The sequence below is a fragment of the Nelumbo nucifera genome, chromosome 2 (genome assembly GCF_055504915.1).
Source record: "Nelumbo nucifera cultivar China Antique chromosome 2, China Antique-T2T, whole genome shotgun sequence".
NCBI classification, from domain to species: domain Eukaryota; kingdom Viridiplantae; phylum Streptophyta; class Magnoliopsida; order Proteales; family Nelumbonaceae; genus Nelumbo; species Nelumbo nucifera.
Window position 1 is genome coordinate 102732618 of NC_142650.1, and position 27263 is coordinate 102759880.

Genomic DNA, 27263 nt, shown 5'->3' on the forward strand with positions numbered 1-27263 from the left:
TACTGACCAGGGTTTAATTCATCTTAATAAAATATTATATGTTTTTTTGATAATTTACTCAGACTTATATGTTGTAACAGACTAACAGTTACTAATCATGAAAGTTTAATGACACATAATATAATTAAAAAGTGACAACTTTAAATTTGAGAAATTGTTTACATCACTGAATGTGACATGATGGATCAATACCAAGCAACCGTATGCATTTACGTCCAAATTCCAAAAGATTGGAGAGAGAGAGAGAGAGAGAGGGAGAAAGAGAGAGCCACCAAAATCTTAGGATGATATCCCCTACCCCCAACCAACGTGAGGCCAAGGAAACAAGCATTGACAAAGGCATGGTATATGAATAACACTAACATTCAACACTTAAAATAACACTAACCGAGTCGCATAATTTATGACAAGCCTCAAAATCTTTTAATGAATGAACTTGCACCTAATACTGAAAGTATGAGAAGTCTTTTCTGAGTCAAAAATAGCAGGAAACCTCAACAAGAAACAAAACTATTGCCAAAGGTTCAATTAACACAAAACCAGTAGATAACCAAAATCCCTGAAGACCACCTATTTTGTGATGATGACAAGAATTAGTATCCTCCTTTGAGATCATTGACAACATCATACGGGATGGGGGTGACAGTCTCCAAGGTGGCACCCTCAACCATAAACCCTGGTTTAGGTCCTTCTGGCTGCCTCTTTGTGCTAATCACCTCTCCTCGGGCCTTAGCCTCGGCCTTCAGCTGATCATTCTGCAACTTGCGATTTTTGAATTCTTCTGTGCATCTTGAAGGTTGCACATGTTCCACACGCACATGAATCCTCTTCCGAATTATCCTGTTGCCCACCTGGGTGATATGCACAACCAATGTTTAATGCAAGTATGTTTGCAATGGAAAAGGCTTGTTCAGATTGGCTAATGATGGATTGATGTCAGATAAATGCACAACTAAAGATAATTGAAAGGAGCACCTGATGCTGTTTAACTTTAAAGATCAAATAGCATAAACATTCAACACTTATTCCTTAATACCATGAACAACAGAATTTATTCAAGTATCAAACATGTACTTGCCAGTTGGCCTCATCCATCATCACCTAAAACTTGTATCAAACCATTTAAAACTAATTAATGTTACAACAGATGTAGTTTTTTCATTCAGACATCCCATGGGAGGCCACAAACATTCCATTAGTTGCTAAACTAAACAATGCATGAAACAACAATATTTGGTATGCTAATAGTTAACTGGGATAAGGCCCACCAAATAAAATGTTTGGTTGTTTACCATGTACAGCACAAGCAAACGAGAAGAAGGATAATAGGCCATCGAAGTAACTTCCTTACACAAACAGCAGAACATATGTCCCAAAATGATTCTTTTAAATTTGGGTTATGAAGCAGATTCCAAGAGAGGAGCCAGAATTCTGACAAAATTCCACAATTTCAATAAAAATCCAACGTTTAGATATTATTAAGAAAACTAAAGTATTTTTATCTCACTCGTTCCCTCCTAAGTTTTTTCCTTGCACATATTTTATGATTTCTATGACCAAATATTCAATTGTAATATTAATTACTGTTTTAGAAAGAGAACTTTTGTAAAACCCTTACTATTGCAAAAGAGTTAGTGCGGAGAAGCTCTTTCTCTTCTGCTGAGTTTGATGAGTTACCAAGGGAGTTTATGTATGCCTGCAATGAAGCTGAGTGGCATGGATGAACTAAGCTCACCCAGTTCTCTCAAAGGCAACGACTGGCTCTTTCCTAACTGATAAAAATCACCAATTTTCCTATTCTCATATGTTCTTCTGGACCATCTCCTACTTACCCATTTTGGGTCAAAGTTTAGGATACCTTCTATTTATTTTGTATGGTTATTTAATCATCATCATCACCATCCATGCCATATCCCAACTATATGGGGTCAACTATTTTGTATAGTTACTTCTAGCTAATAAAAGATTGGCTTCTGACAAATGGAGTTCTGAAATAGGATTAATGCAACCAAACACATGGGCTGGTACATTGCTCAGCTGCATAATTTACTGTACAGTTATGTTCCTGTTAGGTTGTTACAGCCTTGAAACCAAATCAGAGTCACAAAATTTCAAGACATTTTAATAAAATTCAAGTACATTTTTAATAGACTTGAGCAAATAACGAATTTCCTCTGTTCTAAAAAAAACAAATGCATCAAATGTCAATATGGAAGTGCTGAAATAAAGAATAAAATAGGAAAAAAAGACATAATAGAGAAGTACAAATGCCCATAGAACATATCAGATTGGATGAGATTCAAAGAAATACAACAGCTAATCGCCAAAGAAAAAGGTCATTCTACATCCACTGCTCCCCACGAATACTAATAAGAATTAATCAAAGGTATTGACTCGAAAAGGACCATTTATATTCTGGGTCTAGCTTCTACTCATTTAAGTAAACAATAAACAAATCAAAACAGATAACCAATCAAGACAGCACAAGAAACAAATAACAGTTTCCATTGTTCAATTCTACAAACCCCACCTGCACCCATTCAGACAAACAGTACTTCCAAGTTCCAACGTCGGCAGAATGGTTCCCTATCTGCTAAGCTAATTAACCAAAATGTAATTTTCTTTCTTTACTTGTTTAGATCCAAGTTACCAAATGTAGCAAAACTCATTATATCATCATCTCTAGTTTTCAGTGTATACTCATTTCAACCAAAATTTGACCGACAATTTTACCATATGAAGCTTAAACACCCATTTCATCAGAACCAGAAAATACAGTTCAACCCCGATAGACAAAACCAATTTCAATTCAATGCCCAAATACTATACAAATCAAATGTTATTTTCTTTTCCTCCTTCCTATCGTATCACCAAACGAAGCTCAACCCATTATAACATCCACTGTAATACTGACCACGCCTACCCGTTTCATCCAAAATATGCTTTACTACTTCCATTAAACAGAACTAAATCAAGCAATCCTTCAACTACACCAGAAAATTGGGCAAGTAAAGATGAGAAGAGATCAATCAGAGTAGAGAACACCAACCTGTTTGTTGACTTCGACGCCAATGGCCCGTTTGGTGACGTTCCAGACCTTCCCGGTGCGGCCATGGTAGAACTTATGGGGCATGCCCTTGTGCACGGCTCCGTTCACCTTGATGTCCACATAGTCTCCGATGCGGTAAGTTTTCAGGTAAGTCGACAATGGGATGTATCCCTTCTTCCTGAACGGCCGAGAGAACAAATCCCTCGTCCTAGACCTCAGACCGTGACCCGCCGGCATCTTCCCTTCTCTCTCTCTATCGGCAAGAAATGAACTACCGTCTAGGGCTTCATGTAAACCCTAGTTGTTCACCTTTATAGGCCGGCTCTAAAAGACTGAACTCTAAGTTACGCCTTCGGTGGCAATGACTTAACCAGCGCACTCATGATACCATGTTTCACATCCTACAGTAGAAAACATCAATCAATTTGAGTAGATGCACATACGCCGTTAGATGAACAATATCTTCTCATTTGAATTTCATGTTTGATATTATTACTTCGTGAGATGACCCACCCACTCAAACATCAATGTCGATTACCTGATCGGAGCCGTTGATTAAGAAGGATATCATCTAACTATGCTATTGTAATAGGCAAATTTCTTAAATTACTTTTATTATATATAATAGCAATTAAACAGTAACAAGTATGAATTTTTTTCATATCAATTACTTGAATTTTAGATATATGATAGTTAGGATATGAATTGAAAATTAATAAAAATAATAATATATATAAAATAAACTTAAATATTTGTATTAAATATGCACATGTGGAAATTTTAAATTATAATAAAAATTATTATTATTATTAATTTATTACTACTACTACTAAATTTTGTATTACATTTTTATCTTAAATAAAATTAACTTTTATTTTAACAATTATTTTTATTTAATATGATGATTATATAAAATTAGAAATGTTCCAAAATGTCTTTGACAAAACTCTATAATTTTTTTATCTTTTGTGTCCTATCTTTTTTTTAAATATTTATTAATCAATTATGACATCATGAGTTTCTTTGAAAAGTTGGACCATTAACCCACCATTTAATAAGAAAATAACTTTGCTTTCGGATCAATTTTAAATTATATATTTTATCTACATTATATACATAATTTTTACTTATCACACTTAATTTTTGTTTGACATAATTAATATATAATTTTTTATATATTATTTTGATTACTTGTACCTTTTTATTATTTTTTTAAATATTTATTATTTAACTATTATATCATCAATTAATCCATTTGACCCAAACCACTAACCCATGACCCAAAAATAAAAATAGCTTGATTTCTAGGTTGACATTAAATTTTGTATTACGTTTTCATTATTGATAAAATTATGTCTTATGTATAATATTTATTTTTGTTTAATATAATGAATGTATAATATTATATATGTATCCAATATTTTATTCTTTATAAATATATAACATTATATCTTATCTATAATATGTATTTTTGTGATTCTTTGTACTTTCTATTTTTAAAAATTTTATTATTTGACTATGATATAATTTCATTTTATGTTGATTTTAATTTTGGCATTCCATTTTTATCATTTACAAAAATACTTCTTACATTTCATACTTATTTTTGTTCAATATAATGAATATACAATATTAATGACATGCTCAATTATTTTTATTTTTTTTTTGTATTATATATTTTATTTATTTTAACTTTCTATTATTTAATTATGACATTATTTATTAATAGATTTGGCTCTAAATGGTTAAATTGCTTACGCACCACCGAGAGGGAAGATAATGGTTTTGTTTTTAAATTATTTTTTAAAAATATTTATTTTTATATTATTAAAATTAATGTTGTGGATTTAATTAGTACAATTTAATGATGAGAAAAGTATATCTTAAATATAAGATTTAATGAGAGATAATAGGAAAAAAAGTTTTACTTTTAATTGGTTTTAAATTTTACATTTCATTTCAATCATTAATAAAAACATTTATTATTTATCGTCAATGTTTTCAACTTGTTGTTGACCTAGTCAATTGAACCGTTTGAACCATCACTCAGCCGTGATTCTAGGTCGGGTTCTGTTGAAACTCTCCTTTTTTGTTAAAAACCGTCTAACTTGGGTGTGGTTCAACCATTGACTCGTTCGACCCATTAACCAAGTCACAGGTTGCGCACTTAATTATGTGTAAACTTTTGGAAGCCATAACTTTGCACTCCAATGTCTGACTGGGGTTATCTTTTTTTTTTGAGTAAATTTTCAAGATCTATACGTCCTAAGGCCATTATGCGCCTTGCCTTGCTATTTTTGTGAAAATGGCCCCAAATTGCAATTTATAATATTTTTATAAATAAAAAATTGAAATTGGAATTAAAAAACACAAATAAATGTAACATAATGCATATATGTAATATATGTAAAACATAACTATGATATATGTAAAACATAATAATACTGTTTATTGATAAAATATGTAATTTTACACACACACACACACACACACATAGTGTTGAGGTAGAATGGTTTGACTCATTTGACCTTGACAGTCGAACTGGTGACCTGTGACCCAAAGGCAAAAGCAGGTCGGCCTTCGGGTCAATTTTTAAAGCATTGTTTATCATACTTATTATGGTTTAATATGTCAAATATATAATGTTAAAAAGATTCTCATTTTTTTAATTTTTATATTCTTTGTATTTTATATATTTTTGAATTTATTATTTAATTGTGGCAACATGGATTGGCCCCTTTGACCCAAATGATTTAATTTCTTACCACTACCTAGATGAAAACACTATTTTTTTAGGTAGATTTTAAAAGTATAATTTTTTATGTTATTGAAATTATTAATTTATGTATGTATTTGATTATAGAATTTAATGATGAGAAGAAACAAAGAAGCCTTAAATATATGATTCTATGAAAGTGAATGCAAATTAATACCTTAAATGTTGGATTTAATGAGAGATAATTGAATGCATTGAATATCTTAAAGTTAACTCTTTTCAATAACTAATTATCCTATTTGCTCTTACTTCACCATGTCTTTAAGATTTTATTTTCCAAAACTTACCTTCTGTTAGTGCATTGTTGATGTTTCTTAATAGATGTGTCCAAATCAGCATAAATAATAATTTTCATAATCAAATTGCCCTTGGATGGTGGGTTAGAGGAAAAGGGTCTTTTTTCAATTTTTAGTTTTCATGTTTTTTTTTTTCATTTTTAGTGTTTTATTATAATTCCCAATGTTTTTTTATAACTTCTGTTTTTTTACATTTTTATATTTTCTACAATCTATAAATTTTTCTGTATTTTTTGTTATTTATTTGCAATTTCTGTGTTTTTCTATAACTTTTGGTGTTTTTTCTACAGTTTTTATTTTCTGATTTTGTTTTTCAATTTCTATAGTTTATATAATTTGAAAATAATTTTTATTTTGTTTGCAATTTCTATAATTTTTTATATTTTTTGAAATTTTTATGCTTTTATGTATTTTATATTTGAAAATATTTTTTTGAACTTTTTCCTATTTTTCATGTCTAATTATTAAAATATATGCATATATTTTATATTTTAAAATGAAGGTTAAAATGGTATAACACCCGTTAGTTTGTTTAAGTCAAGTTAGTGACATGGTGAGTTTTAGACAATTTGAAAAGTTATAGTGAGTTTAAGAGAAATGTTGAAAACTCAAGGTGAGCTTTAGACAATTTCCCAAATAACAATAATACCCTTTCTTTTATCGATATTGATTTATGTTAAAACCTTTTACGGTGTTTTTAGTCTCTCTCTCTCTCCAGTAAAATCTTGAAACCGACCAACAATAGTAAATCATTTTCGGTGGAAATTGGCCAACATCAAATATTCAAAACATTTCAATATCGCTTCTTCTCTCTACAAGTTTTTTGAAGTCACCCTAATTCGATTTAGGGTGTCATGAATAATAAATGATGGGTGTAAGGATTGAAAGGACCGACTATGTAATTCTCGTTTAATTGGGTTTTACTTTTATTCTACTTCATGTCTTAGGGGATGTTTGGAAGTGTGGGCATTTTTTTTTTTTTGAAAAATGGTGCCACGTTGGATCCACGTAGGCGATTCCACAAACAACCACTTACATGACTGTTTGGTTCAAGCCTTTTTTGAAAAAACACTAAAAAATGGGCATGCATCATAAAAAGCATCCTAACCGTAGCATGAAACGTCAGATTTGATGTTTCATGCATCGGTGAGCCGTTGCCCCCAATGGTTGAATGATGTGGCGCTTACATGTATATGCACATACATGAAAACAGTGATAAAAATTACCTTACCAAAATAGCATTTGTGTTGCTCACTGTCTACGTGGTGGCATAAACACTACCAAACATATGAAGGTGCTTTTTTTGTGAAAAATGAGTCTAACAAGCGTGGGCGTTTTTCTTTGAAAATCGATCCCAAAAAACACCCACGCTTCCAAACACCATCTTAATTTACTTCATTTGTAATGCAATCAAACAAAATAAGCTAAAATTTGAAACAAGAATTGGTTAGAATTTATACTTAAATCATTTGCACTACTATAGTTTTGCACCAGTGCAAATTTATTTGCATTGCAACCAAACACAACCTAAACAATGAAAAAAACTGTTTTGTTTTTTTTTTTTTGCAATTAGGCTTCAAATATAAGAAGGCAAGATGAGGGTTTTCTTGCTTCTTTTGTCGTTGAGCCCTGACCCAAAATCGACAATGTCATCGCACAAAACAATTAGAATCAAGAAGCCTGCCAAGAAGATGAGGCAGAGTTGGCCCATCTCTTACTGGATCCGTACGAGGATCGACAATACGGAGAAGGGGATAGAGATGGAGACAGAGTCAAAGATGGAGATGGGATACGAAATCAGAAATGGAGACAAAAACATAGATGGAATCGGGAATGGAGATGGAAAACAGAAATGGACACAGAGTTGGAGGTGGAGATGGAAACAGAGGCAAAGTCAGAGATTGAGATGGAAAACAAAGACAAAGATGGAGTAGTGATCTACTTTCTTTGAGTTTTATTTTGAAAATTTGAGGAAAAGTGGAGGGAAAATTGGCATTTCATTTTTTTCGTTAGCATTTAACAGCAATATCAATTGTCATAAACAATAAGGTACTTTAACACAATATGTAAACAGTAAGGGTAGAGTTCGTTAATTAGCTAAACCATAAGAGTAGCTTAAGAAATTTTCCCTATTCTAATTTGTTGCTTTGGTAAAATATAAAAATATATCCTAAAGCTTCTAACAATCATAAAAAACTCTTATGAGTTTTCACTTTTATAAAAAACCTGCCCTATAATTTATCAAAGACTTGCAATTACCTCCCTCTCATTTTTGTTGAAGTAATGAAGTTTTCAAAATTATGCAATCATCCTTACAACTTATTAGGGCATCTTTAAATATAATTTAAAATGACAAATTTGTCCTTCTAAACTTTAGTAGGCATAATGTTTTTATAGAGTAAAATAATTTAGGGCCTGTTTGGTTAACAGTCATAATCAAAATGGGAATCGAATCCTTCAACATCAGAATTGGAATGGTCTATTCCCATAGTCCGTTTGGTTCAAACAAAAAAGGGAATGAAAATTGGAATCAATAGGAATGGAATTTCATTCCTAGGGAAGGGAAGGGAATGGCCATTCCCTCATATAGGGAAATGCCATTCTACCAAGAATTGGAATGGGATTCCGATTCTGCCCAACCAAACAATTGGGATTGAAATAGCCAATTCCAATTCCAATTCCAGACCCCTATTCATGTGAACCAAATGGGACCTTATTCTTTTCAATCCAACTTAGAGATTTTTTAATTAAAGGTAAAAATTGTTTTGGGGGTATTTTAGTGAATTTATATTTAAATTTGTAGATGTAATGGTAAAATGGGTAGTTTTAGAAAATTAATGCATTAGACCAATGTTTTCCATCAATGACAATAAGAAAATTAAGGGAGGTAATAACAGGTTTCTTCAATACTATAGGAGAGGTTTTTGTGAAAGTAAAACCTGATGGGAGGTTTTTATATTTTACCCTTGTTCCTAATATCCTAATATTTGCTTAAAGAAGGAAAAATGAAAAACCTCTTTCATCTTCAACCTTGCATGGTTTATTGGGTCAACAACTTAGTTCAGCCAATTCCTTTCACTTTATTTGTAAACAAGGCCTTGTTAGTTGCACATGAATAAGTGTTTCTTAGATAATTTCCTCATAATAGATGCAGTTATTTATATTCTTTGGTTATTGAAGTTTTTTTTTCTCTATTATCATGCTTACCTTTGTCTCAACCATTTATCCATACTCTTTTTGTTCTATATTAATTTTGATCTCTTTTTCTCGTGGTTGAAAAGCAACTTATTCATTATGGAAGACAAGTCTTCCTTGAGTAAATGACCAAAAAAAATTTCCTAAGGAAAAGTTTATTTATTTAAGAAACCATTTGTGATTTGCATTTCTTATCTATACAGAGAAACCTTTCACAATGTCTAAACCCTAATTAAGCAAATGTAGATTTTAGCTTGGATGCTTTGTTATAGCATTAGCCATCATTATTTGGTTTTGATTGAAAAAACTACCCGGTGATGATTGGCTCTTGAAATAACATTTTTTTTTCTAATTTTGATTACAATTTAAAGCTCTAATGGGTTTAACTATAATGTTAGAAAGACATGACATGGGAAGAACTTACAACCAATAAACTGGCATTATAAAAGTAGAAACCGATCAAGTGGATTTTCACCCATATTCCCCAAGGGTTGTGATTGGTCAAGACCTCTGCTATGATGTCTTTCCGGCATCATAGATTTTCCCCTAATAAATATCATAAGAATTCCCAAATCTCAAGTTTCCTGAAGTGTAATTCAAATGCATCTATACTTTAAGGTTGCAGTCCTTGATGCTATTTTTATTGTATATTTCTAAGTTAAGTGCTCAAAGCATGTCTTCTTCAATCTTCACTTGGGAATTGATGCTTCCAAGTTCCAATCAGTTAAATTGCAAAGCTTCTGAAGGTGAATCATTTTCCTCTTTTTATTATTATTATTTTTTTTTCTTTTCAGGGTCTTTTGCAATAAAAAGAAGCAATTTCTATGCATATTTATAAGATGACCCAATTATGATTCATATACTTACAACTTACTTTTCTTCTTAGGCTTAACGATGAGTGGATTTCTATTTGAACAATCTACTTTAGATACTTGGGTTAGGGGGAAGAACTAAGAAGGGGAGTTTTTTTGGTAAAGGAGGATGATTAATTAGGTTTATATATTTGTTATTTAGGCTCGCTTTGGAAGGATTGCAAATACAAGTATATAGGGTACAAAACCTTGCATTATTATTATTATTATTATTATTATTATTATTATTATTATTATTATTATTATTATTATTATTATTATGTATCTGTGCTCCTTCCAAACTATATCCTTAAAATAATAGAAAAAATAGAAATAGACTAATGGGATAACCACACCACAATACAGGTGAAAATGGGTCACTTCAGTTCAGTTTGTGGTATAAACTAGAACCTACCTTGTAGGGGGTGGTTCTAGGTTTTTTGAACCAAAACCTACCCTGTGAAGGTCGATTTTTGGGTTGGTTTCAAGGTCTACCTATGGAACATGTTCTTTCTCTACTTGCCCCCGTAAAAAAATGAAATGTCATTTAAAAACTTGATTTTTAGTAATGATAATATATAGTTTAAAATTATATTATCTTTATTGATTAAATTGAATAATTTAATATGTAGATTATTATAATATATTAATATATGGTTCAATTTGTCATTATAATTTTTAATTTGTAAATATTATCTTTTACATTTTTTATTATTCACATTCAAATATTAAAAAAAAATGATCAAATCACTTAAAAAAATATTTTAAGGTTTATTTCAAGACAAATTTGGTTCCAAGGCTGGTTCCACCAAGGCTGATTCATTGGGTCAGTTTGGGTGAGATAAACCCCTAAACCCTGGAACCAACTTGGGTGGGGGTCGATTCCAGGAATATGGAACCAAACTCTACCCTGTAACAGATTGGCTAGGGTCAGTTCAAATCCGATTCGATGTTGGTTCCATTTGATTCTGGGTAGAACCTACCCATTTGCTTTCCCCTAAATCACGCCACACAAAAGAAGAGATTGACTCGTGTATACAACAATTGGTGGCATTTGATTGGATCTAGGTGTTGGCCAATGCTCTTAGTCTACAACAAATCTAGACTCAAAAATTTATAATTCCTTCAAACATTAGTTCGCCTTCTTTGGGGGCAAACAACAAGCATATGAGCAAATTTTTATCATGTTGCCCTTTGCGTTTGTTCAGATTTTGATAAGCCACAACCATTTTTTTTTTGAAGGTTTGGTCAATGAGTTTTTCTATGAGTCAATTTTTCAATTTCACCAAGAAAATAGCATTCATCTTGGTTCAGTATAGGTGGTGGAAAGATGTATACAATGAACATAATTTATTTATAGTTATAGTGAAATCAAAAGTAGGGGTGAATATTCTTGAGTCGCCAAAATTTTTTCCACGACATACTTCCTCCTAGAGTTCATTTATTTCTTTGGAGGTGCCTTAATAATGTCCTCCCAGTTAGAATGAAGCTTGCAAAGAGAACAATTAAGGTGAGGCAATGTGCCCCCTTTGTGTGGGTAAGGAAGTGAGATAATTGATCATCTTTTTGTGGCATGTCAAATTACAAGAATAATACTCTTTGGCAGCTCCTTAGGTCTCAGGACTGATGAACTCATACACCAATCTTTAATAGAGTGTCTATCTCAATGGGTACTAATGGATGATGCTTTCAATGAGAATGTAGTCTCTACCCTTGTTAAAGGAGTGATTCTTCTTTGGCACATCTGGAAGATGCATTGCAAGGTAGCCTTAGAACATTCCCCAATTAGTATTTGAGGGGGTGATATCTAGTGCAGAGGCTCAATTATCTAATTTGGAAAGCCAAATATAGAGGTCTAAGTCCATTCTAAGGAACCTAGTGGTGATAGAGACTAATAAATTGGTTAATCATTGGTGTCACCCTCCTAAGGTGCTATGAAGCTAATTTTTGATGGTGCAATAGGGGTGGACAAAGCTGCTATAGGTTTAGTGCTAAGGAATCACTCTGGGTACTTTATTTATGGGCATACTATTCCTTCACCTTCTATGTTTGCAATTGAAGTTGAAGCCATAACTCTCTTAGAAGACTTAAAGTTCATTGTGGAGTTGGGTCTGTCTTTGGTATTATTAGAGGGAGATGCAAAGGTTGTTATTATAGCTCTGTTGGAGTCTATAGTCACTCCCCCTTGGCAAATTCGCCGGCTTGTGTCAGATTGCAAATCTGTTTGAAATACTCTTTCAAGCTGCTTAGTGACTTTTGTACCAAGATTAGCCAATAAGGTAGCGCACATTACAGCTCGTTATGGTTTGTCTTCTTCTAATATTATTACTTGGCCTATGTGCCCTGCTTTCATGGATGAATGTATCGATTCTGACAACTCACTAAGTACTTCATAATGAATTGGCCTTATCAAGCTTAAAAAAAAAGTAGGGGTGAATAAGGTACACTTGATGCCCATTAACCATATCACAAATTTCTTGTGGTTTCATGGATTTAATCTCACACGGTCACACCTTATGTTTTGGAGGGGTGTCAACTAACCATCTGAAGTATTGAATCATCACCAAGCATCACAATTAATAAAAATTACATGAGGAAAACTTAAATAATATATTATAAATTATAAAATGTGAGTAAAGAGTGCACTCGCTAGAGCTCTCACTTGGTAGCCAAATTGCAAAGCAAGAGGTAGAGTGACAATTTGGATTCAAAATTGCTTTTTTCCATTCTTGTTTAAGTTCCTGCTCCAATCCAAACACAACCTTGCTTTTTCTTACAAAATGAAGGCAACTAGAACTAGATGATTTCAATATTCCTGCCAACATGCACCTACACATGCTTCTTCCTATTGATTATTTGTTGTGTCATGGTTCTCATGAATCTAACTCTAAAAGACTTTATGTTTACAACTTACCCGTGAGCTGACATGCTTGAGATTTGGTAATATAATTTTGAGTATGAAAGTAGCCATTTTGTGCAAAAAAAAAAATCAAGAAATTCTTATAGTTAGTACTTTAGGGTTTAGAGTTTAGATTTTAGGATTTCAGGGTGCTTAAGTTAAGATTTTAGATTATAGGGTTTAAGGGCTTAGGGCTTAAATTTAGATTTTAGATTTTAGATTTTAGGGTTTAGATCTAAAAATCATGGTTTTCAAAACTGGGTCAGACCGGATAGTCAGACCGAAAAAAGGTAACCGGTCAGCCCCTGGGTTTGCTTATACTAAAAATTGGAATTTTCTAAAAAACATTGAAAAAGTCAGAAAACCACTGACCCAGGCGGTTGGACCGCTAAACTGTTCAACCCGGGCAGCGGTTCACAGGTTACTCTTTTTATTTTCAATGTTTTAAACAAAAAAACAAAAAATAAAACGCCTTCCCCAACCCAGAGTCGAATGTTTAGTCCCTTTAGGGTTAGAACCAAATTTTCATTCTAACCCTTCCCTCCTCTCAACCCTCACACCCAACCGGCCACCTGCAACGGCCAACACCTCCAGCGTCCGACGGCGACACACACCGACCGACGGCGATTAACGACGAGTTTACAGTAGTAAGAGTTTCGGTGGCCAACACTTGCAGTCTCCAGTAGTAAGAGTTGTGGCGGCCAACACTAGTAGTGGTGACTAGACCTGTTCATGGGCCGGGTAGCCCGATGGCCCGGCCTGCACCCCGGTCAGGCTTGGTCATGTAATTAGGCCCGCGGGCCTGACCTCGGGCCTAACACAGTAAGCCCGACTGTGTTATGGGCCGGGCTCGAGATTTGTCAAAAAAGCCCGGTCTGAGCCCGGTCCGACCCAATTCAGCATTATATATTTTATAAAATATATTATATAAAATATATAAATAATATAATATTTATAATTTAATATATACATTTTTCTATTTTTTTTCTTTATAATTTCTCTCTCACTCACTCTCTCTCTCTATTCAGCCGCTTCAGCAGTAGTAACAACATGGGATAATTTGGGCTCGGGCCCAGGCCCAAGCTTCAGGCTTTTTATGAGGGCCGGGCTCGGGCCCAAGTTGTAGGCCCGATGGTCAGGCTCGGGCCTTAGAAAAATCTGTTAATACAGAGTAAAAGCCCGGCCTGGCCCGACCCATGAACAGGTCTAGTGGTGATCGACTTGTAGTGGTGGGTAACGAGTTTGTAGCTGCTGTCCGACAAGTTTACAGCGGTAGACGGGGAGTTTGTAGTGGTAGTAACACCACCATTGGTTATTGGCGATTCTACAAGTTGGAGTAGCACTTGCAGTGGCAACTTGCCTACAACCAAGCCCGAGCCCACCGGCGGTGAGCCCACTTCTAGATATGCTTACTTCTTATGGAGATTTGTATCAAAATTTAGAACATTGAAAACCTTGTTTGTTTGCATGGCAATCACTATTTTAACTTACAGTTAATCCTATCATATTGGGAATCTTTCCCAAGTTCAGTTATTCTCAGTGTTTACTTGATAGTTGTTTCTGATTAAGTATTTCTGAATGAATCACAAATTTTGCTTTTCATGTTTTTGTATTATCTATTAGCTTTCCTTTCTTGTTTTCCTTGGACAATTCCTCAAACTCTTCTCTCCCTTTATTCTCAATGCAGAGGGTATATTTTGGCCTGTATTTATAATAGCCACTCTTGCTACGGTTGTGGGAAGTGAGGCTATAATTTCAGCTACTTTCTCAATTATCAGTCAGTGTAGGGCACTGAAGTGCTTTCCCCATGTGAAGATAATACACACATCAAGCAAGACGCATGGTCAGATTTACATACCAGAGGTGAATTGGATTTTGATTGTCTTGTGCCTTGCTGTTGTTATTGGCTTTAGAGACACAGACGTGATTGGCAATGCATATGGTATTCTCTGCTTTTTGTCTCTATATATCTGTCTATAGACATGGTACATGGAAGACTTGCTTTATCTGCATTTTTTTTTTGTTTTATTTTTCTGTTTTTGTTTTTGTGTTTTTTTTTCTGCATTTATTTACAATTCTCTGTTTTTTTTTTCTGTATTTTGTTTTGCAATTTTCTGTTTTATTTTTCTGTATTTTATATATTTTTTTTATTTTTTCTATATTTTTTAGAATTTTTCTGTATTTTATTTTTATATTTTCTATGTGTTTTGTACTGTGTTACTTTTTATTTAGGTAGTTTTATTTTCTTTAGTTTTCTGTTTTTTATTTAATTTATGCTATTTTTTATTATTTATAAATATATTTTTTTATTTTTAATTTATTTATGATGTTACAAGTTGAACCGCTTAACCAGAAATCGGTTCCCTGACTGGTTCTATTTCCGATTCATTTTTAAAAACCATAATAAAAATCAGGAGGTGGTAGGATGCATGTCCTCCAACATGGTAGGAGCCAAGTATTGCCCCAAAGTGAAAAGATAGCATCAATCCAACTTCCTTTTTTGTCAGAAATAGAAACCATTGACCATTTTATTAAAGCTTTGCTGAAGGCTTCAGCTGCAAGATGGATGATGTGCATCGGTGAAGCTTTTTACCCTTGTAAATTATCTTGAAAACAAATCATAAAGAAATGAAGCCTCCTTCCCTGCGTTCAATTCTATGAAAAATTAGAGTGCCTCCAAGTGATAGTGAACCAATCACTTCATCTTTAGTTTGCTTAGCATTTGAAATTTTGATCACATAAGAGAGATCATCAAAGATGAAATATCAACAAATATTATATATTTGTTCATTTCTCTAAATCCTGATATAAGCGTATTTTAAAATTTATGAAAAAAAAAGAGTTCAAGTCTAAGATCATCTGCTACTTTAATTTTATTAAAAAAAGGTTCAACCATGATGCCGGAAAGATATGATACCGAAAAAACTTCTAACCAATCAATCGGGATCATAAACATGGTAACCAATCAGATGAGTTATATGATTGATCAAAGCCTTTCAGATACCATGACTTTCCAGTATCATAGATTTTCTCTCGAAAAGGGACAAAGGTTATATTTGGATCCAGTCTATTCCTCCCAAGACTGAATAATAATGTAACTGGATTAAAAGTTGGGGAAATGATGTTGTAGTCCAACTTAAGAAAATCAACACCTGTGGGTTCAATTGAATTTGTGATGGTCAAGGTCTCTTCAGCCCCAATTGACTCAGAAAATCAACACTGATAAAGATGAAGAAGAGTAAAGTCTAAAGCTTGGAAACGATTACTTCTGCCGATGGAAAAAAAAAAAAAAAACGGAGAAGTACCGATAACTCCAATGCAAACTGATTTTCACCCTAGAGTTATAACATTTAAAAGGTCAAATACTTCCATTCTACACACTAATGCCCGCTTGTGAATTGATATCAATTCCGAGCTGGCATCCACTTCAACTGTACTTTGAGCTTATAAATTCTGACCCTGAACTGAATGGTCATTCTCCAAAAAAGCAATCAAATTGTACTGAATTGATACTATTGAACTATGACGGCCCATCTCCATATTTGGCCTGCTATTGATCTGAAGTTTGAATCCATCTGAAAAGAACAACATTCCAGGGTATTTTGATTATTCAATGTAAAGCCAAATGAGCGGCTCAGTTGGTATGTTAGCTAGTTTATTTTATGGAGACAAGGATTCAAATCCCACCATTACTAAATTTGTGGAAGGAGGTTATAGGTGTGGTGCTGCACTACTCAAACAGTCCCTATGAGAGTCAGGTTGCTGTTTGTATTGTACTTAGAGGTGTAAACGGTATTCGAAAATCTAATTTCGAATTCAATATTCAATATAATTGAATTGAATTTGGATAATTCGAATATCTAATCGATCGATTTTGGATATGACCTGATTTGATTTGATAAATATCTGAATTTGATCGATTATTTAATTCTTATATATAATATATAAAATATTTTATATAATTTATATATATAATAATTAAGTTATATAAATAATTAATATATTAATATATTTATATATTTTATATCAATAAAATATTTATTTTATATATTTATTAATTAATTAATTGAATTCGAATCGAATCGAATCGAATCGAATATTTAATCGGATTTGAATTCATATATTAATTTTCAATATCTATTGAATATCGAATCAAATTCGAATATCAGATTTTTAATCAAATTGAAATTCAGATATACCTAATCCGATTTGAATTCGATCCATTTACACCCCTAATTGTACCTTATATAGAATTGCAACTTGGATGGGCTCAACATGTTACAATTCGAGTTTTTGCTCGAGTTATGTCTGAGTTTTAAAGCTCAGACCTGACATAAATTTGGATTATTGGATTAATCTTAGGTTGGGTTTGGGTTAATAAACTTGGGGCTTAGTTTTGGGCTGGGCCAGACCCGAATGCAAGGTTTGTGGGTTAGATCTGACCCAACCCGCCCGAGTTGTACCCCCTGCACATACTACATTTAAGGGAGGGATATATACTTAGAAGGAGCAGTGAAGGGCATTTTAGTAATTCGGAATCTCTGATGAGTCTCCGAGGATAATAAACGCAACAAAGCTTCAATCGCTTCCCCATCGTCGTAGAGCCAGCTGGTTAATATGATATAGCCCACGCTTTTTCGATGAAATTACAAAATCGAGGTTCTGTCTCTGGGAACAATCGTCGAAGGCGTGTTTCTTGCGTTGTTTTCTAGAGTTCCCGTTTCATAGGGAAGTCCCGATTCGCCACTCCTCGCTCTCTCGCAGTCTCGCGGCCGTGTGGAAGGGCTCAAAACAATAAAAAGACTTGGTTTTCTTTTCTAGTCATCAAATCTGCAGATGCTTCTTCAAACCCTAGTTTTACGGCAGGTACGAACTTTGTACTCCATTTCTCTCCTCTTCTTCTCTTTTCTTTTAATGGGTATCCGTCCATTCTCTTCATCCTGCGTTAGGGTTTAAGTTCTCTCTCTCTCTCTCTCAGTTGTATTATCGAAATCCCTACAAAATTATCGGTTTATAGTTTACATCTATTCAATGCCGAAAAGTAGAGAAAAGAGAAAAGATAGTAAGGGCCCTTTTCTCCTTTTCTTTTTCTTTTTCTTTTACCCTTATCTTGTTTAAAGGTTTCATGAGATTTAAGTGCAGAATCATGGAGTTTATTTGTTGTAGAATACGCATTCAGTGGCGGTGTTTTAGGCTGGTTTGATTATTTTGTATTCTTAATATTGATACGTGAAAGTAAATCCGGAGATGTAAGCTGGGGATTTGAAGGGGTGGGGGGAATAATTGGAGTTTAAGGCTGGGGAGAAATGGATGTGGTTTCAAGGCATTACTGCATAAATATAGTCGTGCTAAATTGTTTACAGAATTAATCGGGGAGAGAGATGTTGTTTAATCTGATAATTCTAGTTACTAACTTCAAATGCCCCCTGTTAGAGTTGTTATCATCTACATCTCCTGTAATAAGGGCCTCTTAAAAACGATTTTCCCCTTTCTCGGGGGTGGGGTGCAGGGTTGGATGTGCTTGGACCTAAGCAAGATAAAACTAGTGTTTCTATATTCGGTTATTTAGTTTGTTTTGTCCAATTTCTTCTTCACTTTTACTTCTGATATTTGGCATTATTAGCTCAAGCACTTGGTCATTTCCAAGAAAGATAAGCAACTGAGGGAATACCCTTGGGTACCATTGAGAGAAGGAGTTAGCAGGGTGATTGTGTCTTAAATAGCATTGGCCTAGAAGTAGCAACTTGGATTGCTACACTTGAAGAGTTTGAAGTTAATAGATTCTTAGATTTTGATAGCGGATGGAGAGAGCTCACTGAGTACAACAATGTTTATCCTGTGCATCCTTGGCATGAGACTCCATGCGTCCATTGCTTGACATCTTAAAGTCTTGTGGCTTGTGAACTATTTTTAACTTTCCAAAATCCAAATAAATATTTGAAAATGAAATCCTTGTTCGCAAGATATGGTGGATGTGTTATGTTCAATGAATTCTGTCATTGTGCATATGATATTGTTACTATTTACTGAATTGTATCACATTGATATTAGAGGCTTACCATGAAATTTTATACCAAATATGCATGCAGCATCTTTTGGGTTAGCGGCATTAACAGATAGGATATTGGCAACTTGTTCTGATAGCATGGCCACGAAGATTGACTCAGCATCTGCAGTTGAACCTCACCATGTGACCAAAGTAGTCACTACCACTACATCTTCAACATCAACTACTGGTCCTAGGGTCTCTATGTTTGGAGCAAAGTCTGGTTTTGTTATACCAAAAAACAAATTATCGGGTTCCTTAGTTCCTATTGCACGAGGTGGTGGAAAGCTAGATACTAGTGATGCAGCCAAGGAAGAGAGTACCAAGCAGGTACAGAGAAAAACCAAATGGGGAATTGATCTGACACAAGATGCTATTGTCCGAAAAGGAAGGGCCTTGGCATATCAGGTAATTTTGAGACTTATCGGTTATGTTTGTTGTAACATGTAAATCATGGTTCTCTGCAAAATATGCATTTGGTTAAAGGTCACTTCGACCTTTGAGGATCTTTCTGTGATTGCATAATTTAAATTTCAATCTTTGTGGTGAATGTTGCATCTGTAATCTTGATGTTTTGTTTCCTTTTAATATTTTAAAGCACCATAAAAGATTGCACTTGTTTGTGTCTACAATTTGCACAGTGGAGTATCAGCTGCTCAACCTGTGGCAATCGAATTTTTTTTTTCATTTTTTCCTTCCATTTAGTGCTTAAATGTGGGTATCTTCCTTGTGAAATTCTCACATGGAAGCTTCCCATTCCAGGTGGCATTAAGTGATGTTACTGCCTGTGTGGTGGTACAAATTTTGAGCAGACTCGAGTGGATCAAATTACACAACAGATGAAATCTGGAGTTCTGAAGACTGGAGATGCCCAAGCCTCAGAATCACCAGCTGAGGTTCCAACTATTGAAACATCTGATCGTCGGACTAATGATGAGGTATTGTTTTGTTCCAGATGTTGCATTTCTCACTTTTATCATCTAGAAACTGCTTTTTTGTAGGAGTTATTATTTTTTATTTTTTTCTTCTTTCTTATTAAATTTGTCTATCATGAGTCTTGATTCTGAGCATCCATTCTTCTTCAGGCACGGAAACAGGAACTTCTGGAACTAGAAAGGCGAGAAGCTATTGGTTTGTTCAGGACCCTTTACTAAGATTGCACTTTTGTTCTTCTTTCATACACCATACTCACATTCCTTTTTCTTTCATTTTTTTTTTGGGTTTCCAGGTGAAATATTAAAGTTGAATCCAAGTTTCAAGGTTCCACCTGATTACAAGCCATTGCTGAAAGAGGCCGTGGTTCCTGTCCCTGTAAGTTGAGCTTTAGTCATTGGCACACTGATGTTGCATTCTTTTTTTATATGACTCTTCTTTTTATCTTCTGAAAACTGGAAGCTGTCTTACTAGCCATTACCAATCATGTAGCAATGTATTCTTTCTAAAGCATCCCCAATAAAAGTTAGTACTGTTCTGTGAAGAACTTGAGCTTTATTTTCTCTCTGCAGCTTAAAGCATATCCGGGATATAATTTCATAGGCCTAATATTGGGATCTGGGAGCAATACTCAAAAGCGACTAGAACAGGTTAGCATGTCTGATCCTAGTAATGCTTGCTAGAAGTGGTTCTCATCTGGTTATTTGTAGTCAGTGTGATGCTAATTGGAAGGTTTTGCTGTACACTGGTTTCATTTTCTGATTCTAACTTCTTTTTTTTTTTTCAAAATTAAATTAGGAAACTGGATCAAAAATAAGAATTCGTGGTATCAAAGTGGGAACACAGGAGAAGGTAGGTATCACTTTATAGAGAAGAGGAAGTGTTATTGATGAGAATAGCTTACAAACACAAGTTTTATGTCATTCTATGTAGCAGGCTTTTTTTTGGTATATTTTATCCGATTTTCCTTCCTGATATCACTTATGTTTTCTCTTTCACCTTTTTATAATATTTTTCATTATATTCTCTAAAAAGCTTGTCATCATCTGTCAAAACAAATAATATCATGCTCTCCTTGATTATTTTATTTTCTTTCCTCTATTTGAAAATATTTCCTTTACCTTCTGCATTCTATTCCATGACTAAAATTGATTAGATGAATTAGTCCTGGATGATTTATTTTCTTTGAAATTGCTTCATGTCCAGGTTGAAATTACTCAATCAGATGGGAATGAAGACCCTGGTGCTTATGAAGAATTGCATGTCCATATATCTGCTGACACATATGAGAAAGTTGATGCTGCAGTTTCCTTAATAGAACTGCTGGTCACCCCAGTATCTGTGAGTTTTAAATTTCAATTTACTACAGATGGCATGGATTTGATTCCTCTCTATCTAGTTTCTTTCTAGTTTTCTGTATTTATCATGCTAATGGTTTTCCTTTTTCTAATGTCAGGGGAGTAAGGCTGTGGTTTCCACAACTCCAACTTCAGTTTCTGGGGAGAGTGCAAACATGTTTGATCCAAGCCAGAAAGATGCAAGCAGTGGTTATAACATGCCTGTTCCTGCAGTTAATCAGGGAGTGCTGCAACCAATTATGGGATCCAGTCAACCAGGTCGTCCACAAACTCAATTTCAGCCATACCCAACTCCATGGTTCCCAACAGGCTCACCTAATGCTCTTACACTTCCGCCTTCTGGCTTCAGCCCCCATCCAAGTTCTTTGGTCTCCTTGCCCAACAATCCAGTTCAGGTATCTCCCTCTCCACTCAATCCTTCAAACGTCCCTCCATTTTTTGGAGGTGGCCCTCCTGCTGTAGCCGGGTTTGGCTCTGTTCCAAGGAACCCACATTTTGCTCCAAGACAACAGCCATCAATGCCAGTTTTGCAGCAGCCCTTTCATGATGCACGTCCTTTGGGCAATGTTCCTCCAAGAAACCATTCCATGACAGGCCCACAGCCCCCATCAGCATATGCTACTATGCCAACTCCACCCACTCCTAGTGTACCACTTTCATTTACTGGTAACCAACCGAGACCTACTGGACCAGCACCTGTGGCAAGACAACCAGTGCCGTCAATGCCTCAATTGGCATCAACAACTCTGTCAGGGCAACATCCTAACAGACCATTCAATCCTGTTGGAAGTTCTGCCGGATGGTCTACTGTACCTACAGGCCCTCCAGTCCCTCAAGGGCCAGGCAACATCATGCAGACAGCTCCACCTCAGAGACCTCCTCCTGCAGTTCCACAGCCTATTGTTCAATCAGGAGTTCCTCCACCAAATGTGCCATCAATGGTATTCAGCGGACCTCCAGCAGGGAATGTGGTATCTCCGGCTAGCTTCCCTCCCCGACCTACTCCCCAATTACCTGGTACTCCAGCTAATCATGCAGCTGCTGCACCAACATTTGCTTCTGCCCAAATTCAAGTTGTGTCAGGCACTGCATCATCAGTTTCTGCTCTACCTGCAGCACCTGCAACGATGCTAACATCATTACCTTCAGCTGGACCATCACCGGCATCAGGATCATTGCCATCAACATCTAGGGCAGCATCAACACCAATGCCTCCACCAATTATTCCACAAGCACCATTCTCAATTGTGACCCAAACAACAGGAGCAAATTCAGCATCAGTACCATCATCCATTCAGTCTACACCGATTGCACCCTCGCAGCCAGTAAATATACATGCTTCTGTACCTAATCTATTACAAAACCCTATGCTTAGTTCTGCACAAGTTCCTCCACCCGTTCCTTTGGCTTCATCCCAACCACAACCAGGGATGCCACCTGCTGTTTCTGGAAGCATACCAAGTTTCACTCCCATGAAGCCCCCAGTGACAAGTGCTGGAAATATTCCACCAGTTACAGCTCCAAAGCCTCAAAGGCCAAGCTCAGGAGACTTCACATTTCAGCCTATCAGACTGCCATCTTCTCAAACAGTTTCAAGGCCAAGCAATCAACTTGTGCCTCAGAATACTCCACCGTTGCTACCAAAGTCTTCAATGCAACACCCACAAGCACCCCAACCGGCACTCCAACCACCTTCATTCCGGCCAGCCATGTTCAATTCATCACCACAGCCTGGCATGCAAAATTTTCCCAGGCCCCAGATTAACAACCAGATGGGTAGACCTCATGCTCCGGTAACATCAATAGCACCTGGATCTGCTATCCCCTTTGCTGGTAGCCCAACTGCTATCCCACCACCACCGCCCCCTAGAATCCCAGCATCTCTGAATCCACATCATGTTGTGTCTACTCCTTCCCAAGTGGGACCACGGAGCTTTGGTTCAGCATCTCATATCCCTGGTCCGTTGCCCCTTCGACCGCTGAATCCACTATTGCAGCAGCAGAATCAGCCAGGTCCAGCTCCAACTAATCGACCAGGAAACCCCTCGTTTCAAATCCACCAGTTTAACAGCAGTCTGTCCTTTTCTTCTGGTAAGTCGATTTCCACTCCTGGTGGAAACCAAATATATGATCCATTCTCACCCACTTCGGTATCTTCCCGACAAGGGGACTCTCCAGCAAAGGCAAGGAAACAGGAGAATGACCCGGAGTACGAGGATTTAATGGCCTCAGTTGGTGTGCGATGATCTATTAGACTGAAATTTCAGAGTTACTGCTAACGTACGAGCTAAGAAAGAAAATTGGAGGATATTCCGTGATAAGTTTTTGTCGATCCAGGTATACCGGGAATCTCAAGGAGTTGGGCTAGAAAAATAAAGTAGGAAGTAGGAACAAACGATGCCGCACTTAATTGAAAACTGATTTTATTTGTATGGTGCTCTGTTTGTGGATTGGTAGAGCTCTGAAGTTTTATAAATTGTGTCAACTGTTATTGTACCTTGCATCCATGATCCGTCCATGGTGAGCCGAATTGAATATAGATTTGATATAGGGGTTAGGGGTCTGGAATCGGAATTGAAATGGTATTGTCATTCCCATTCCAAGTTTAATAACAACTGTTTGATTGGGCGGAACTGGATTCCCATTCCCATTCCCATTCCCATTCCCATTCCCATTCCTGGTGGAATGCTGGTGGAAAGGCATTCCCCCATTTGTGGGAAAGGCCATTCCCTCCCCCTCTTTCCTCTTTTTGGGAAAGGCCAATGAATGAATGGAAGCTTCTGGTAAGAAAAAAAGAATCAATACCGTTTGTCCCAGCCATGAGCCATGTATATCTATGTTCTTGAAGAAAGGTTCATGGTGTCACAAGAATGCAATTTGAAGAGACAGATGTGCATGGGATGGCATGTTGGATTGAAGGCAATCTTAACCCATCCCGAGCTCATTTTCTCACCACGTTGTCTTCACATAGGCGATTTTGACTTTACCAGATACAAACGTTATGTGAAATTCACTTCAAAGGAAATATCATTTAGCAGGTTTTGGTACAGTGGTGTGGTGTTGCCTTGCTGTTGTAGTTTGGGTTGATCAAATGTGTATTGTCACACGATATAAATCAAATTTGATGTTTTAAATAGAAATATCAATACAAAATTTGTATTGATCAATTCGAAATTTGTATTAATCAATCCAAAATGCAAGAACAATACCACACCACTGCTTGGGGGAGGCATTTTCTCTTATGTGGTGTGGTGCCTAATAGTATCCAATGATTTTTATGTATAATCAAAAGCAATAAACAAATGTTACATTGTGATTTGTGTCCAATCCTCTTCTTTCCCCAATTTTCAATGCATAAATCAGATACAAATGCAACACCCAAATAACAAGATGCCAAACACCACCAACTAACAATGGCCGTTAATGAGGCAAAACATGTATTTAGAAAATAGTTAGAACCGATTGATAATGGCACCAACATGCTAATCAAATTCACTTTTACCATGGTTAGATGCTTTCATTCGATCAACTCTTTATTTCTAATTTTCTATATACAAATCCTAAATTGTAAACCCTAATTTAAACCCTATATTCTAACTAAAAATGCATTGGTTGGATCGGCATCACGGATTTTTCCACTAATAATTCCTCCAACATTCTTGCCACAAGATTGTTAGGTGATTAAACGGATAGCTGTCTCATTTGGGGCTGGATCTGTTTACAACAAAAGGCTCCTCCAACACGTTCTAACCTAATCTGTGTCATACATGGAGGGTCCTACTCCTAGTCTCATAGCAAATGTGTCGGATACACCATGTTGGGACTGTGTTGGGACAGTTTTTGTTGTTTGTTCATGATAAGGGTTGAATTAGCCGCCAATGAGATCACGATGCGTAGTGACATTAAAAGACCTGGCAGCACCTTGGATGCCCCCACCAGCAACTCGGTTCGAGCTCCCTCGATTATGTTCAACGAGGGCCAGACTGACACTCGAGCTGAGCTGAGTGTTGAAGGAAACACACTTTGCCCAGCTGATCTGATATTAGAAGAAATACAACCAAGCTGCCCCACGTGTACTTAACGACAAACACCTGGCCATGCGATCATCCCATTTGCCCATTCTCTCAGATAGTAGCCCATGGGCTTTCTCCACGTACGCGTGAATGTGGCACATGAATCACCTAAATCCTATAGATCAACCATGTATCTTACCCACTGTTCAAAATCGTTGATTTTGGTCAATAAACCGCTGAACCATCCAGTTAACCGTTTGAACCGTTTTTGTCATTTTCCATTTTTTTTTATCAGAACGGATTGACCGTTTGGATTGAACGATCGGACCGTTCGAACCGATAACCGGACCCTGACCAGTTCGTTTTTAAAAACCATGATCTTACCCATTATCCCCACGTGTTGGTCGACACGATTTCCCCAACCTATATCAAGGTAAATTCAGAAGCTTGGTGTTTACATTGCATTTACTACCTTTAGTTTACCTTGAACAACTCGACCAACCTATTAACATGAATGTTGGAGCACCAAGCCCTGGATATCACTCCAAGCTCTCCAACCTACCTTTGCCTTGCAACTTCTTTATTTGGTGACTTTAATCATCATCAAATTGATGTTATTTATTAAGAAATTATAATAAATTAGATGTCCGATTAAACCCAACCCCCTTACCCTTGAATGCACAAAGGATAGGATTGGAAAGGATTTTGCAATTTCATGTAAGAAGAGAATTTAAATTCTCAAAATCCAATCTACTACAGATTTTGAGGCAGACATGGGTGAAGAGAATTAGGGAGGCAAATAAGGTATTCAAGTTATAAAACCTTCCTAAAACTTGCCTCATTACCATCCCTACATCTGAAGCATTTTTTCTTCTTCTTCTTTTTTTTTTTTTTTTTTAAGATGGTGCTTGGTATCAATGGTGTTTTTTAGAGCACCAATGCTAAGCTCAACCCCATATAGGCGTTTAACGAAAACAACACAAAAAATGCTATTAAATTGAGCTACTTATTAGATAAACGTGTCTCTCGATTTTTTATTGCTTGGCTTATATAGTGCCTAATGGCACCAAGGCATAAAAAAATGTTTGATGTAGATTTTTCCATGAAAGACCCCTTGTATTATGGGGTCACTGATGATAGAATGTGTTAAATTACCAAAACACCCATCTTAACTTTCTTTGTTTTCTTTTTTCTCTTAAACCCTAACCTAAACTAGTCTTCGTATTCCCTTCTCCAAACTTTGTTGCTCACCAATCACCATTTTCTCCTTTCCTCATTTCCTGTTACATTTTCCTCTACCCACTGCTCATATCAATCATCACTCACCCTCAATATTTACGATTGGTTGGTTACCCAAACAAATAGCAGAATAGGATTGGACAAATCAAAGAATGGCACAACCAGCAAGTTCACCCGTCATGTGGATTTCCAAGACAAAAATCACCAATCGAAGAGGATTGAACAAATCAATCATCGCTATGGTCACTGGGAACTGGGAACCATGGTTCTCAACCGACCTCGGGAGGTCGTCAACATTAGTTGAACCAAACTGCCCAGGACCTCGGTTCCACCTCGAAGACATCAACGACTCAGGCACAAGATCGACACTCCAATCGAATAATGCTGACCTGCCACATCAGCATGGGGAATGCGTTTCTGGGCACTCAACCCCTCTAACATCCTCAGGAATGTGCCCAGCAACTAACAATAACGACAAGAGCCTCCCCACTTCTTAGGGAAACGACAGGCGCCTCATCCGGAGAATGTTCCATAGGAACCTAAGAATTTGCTCACCAAAATTCATTACTTCCGGGAATCTCACAAGTGCCTTAATCACTCCTCATCTC

General features: G+C 35.9%; 2 protein-coding genes across 4 annotated transcripts; one reads left to right on the forward strand and one right to left on the reverse strand.

Annotated features, from left to right (window-relative positions):
- Positions 1-345: 345 nt before the first annotated feature.
- LOC104587488 (large ribosomal subunit protein eL21x/eL21w) lies at positions 346-3341 on the reverse strand. The gene is made up of 2 exons (XM_010245117.3): positions 3050-3341; positions 346-851 (listed from the first exon to the last, which is right to left on the reverse strand). Exons 1-2 carry the CDS (start codon positions 3284-3286, stop codon positions 594-596), a joined length of 495 nt encoding a protein of 164 aa, XP_010243419.1. The 5' UTR covers positions 3287-3341; the 3' UTR covers positions 346-593.
- A 14317-nt stretch (positions 3342-17658) lies between these two features.
- LOC104587486 (uncharacterized) lies at positions 17659-23899 on the forward strand. Of its 3 annotated transcripts, none has more exons than XM_010245116.2 (9): positions 17659-17932; positions 19156-19520; positions 19875-20050; positions 20198-20243; positions 20341-20423; positions 20618-20695; positions 20844-20897; positions 21252-21386; positions 21502-23899. In XM_010245116.2, the coding sequence occupies exons 3-9, from the start codon at positions 19952-19954 to the stop codon at positions 23647-23649; spliced, it is 2643 nt and encodes an 880-aa protein (XP_010243418.2). In that variant the 5' UTR covers positions 17659-17932; positions 19156-19520; positions 19875-19951; the 3' UTR covers positions 23650-23899. The 3 variants fall into 3 exon arrangements, with proteins under 3 accessions (XP_010243418.2, XP_010243417.2, XP_088755074.1); XM_010245115.3 differs by having other exon boundaries at positions 19925-20050; XM_088898948.1 differs by having other exon boundaries at positions 17815-17932; positions 19862-20050.
- The last annotated feature ends 3364 nt before the right edge of the window (positions 23900-27263 follow it).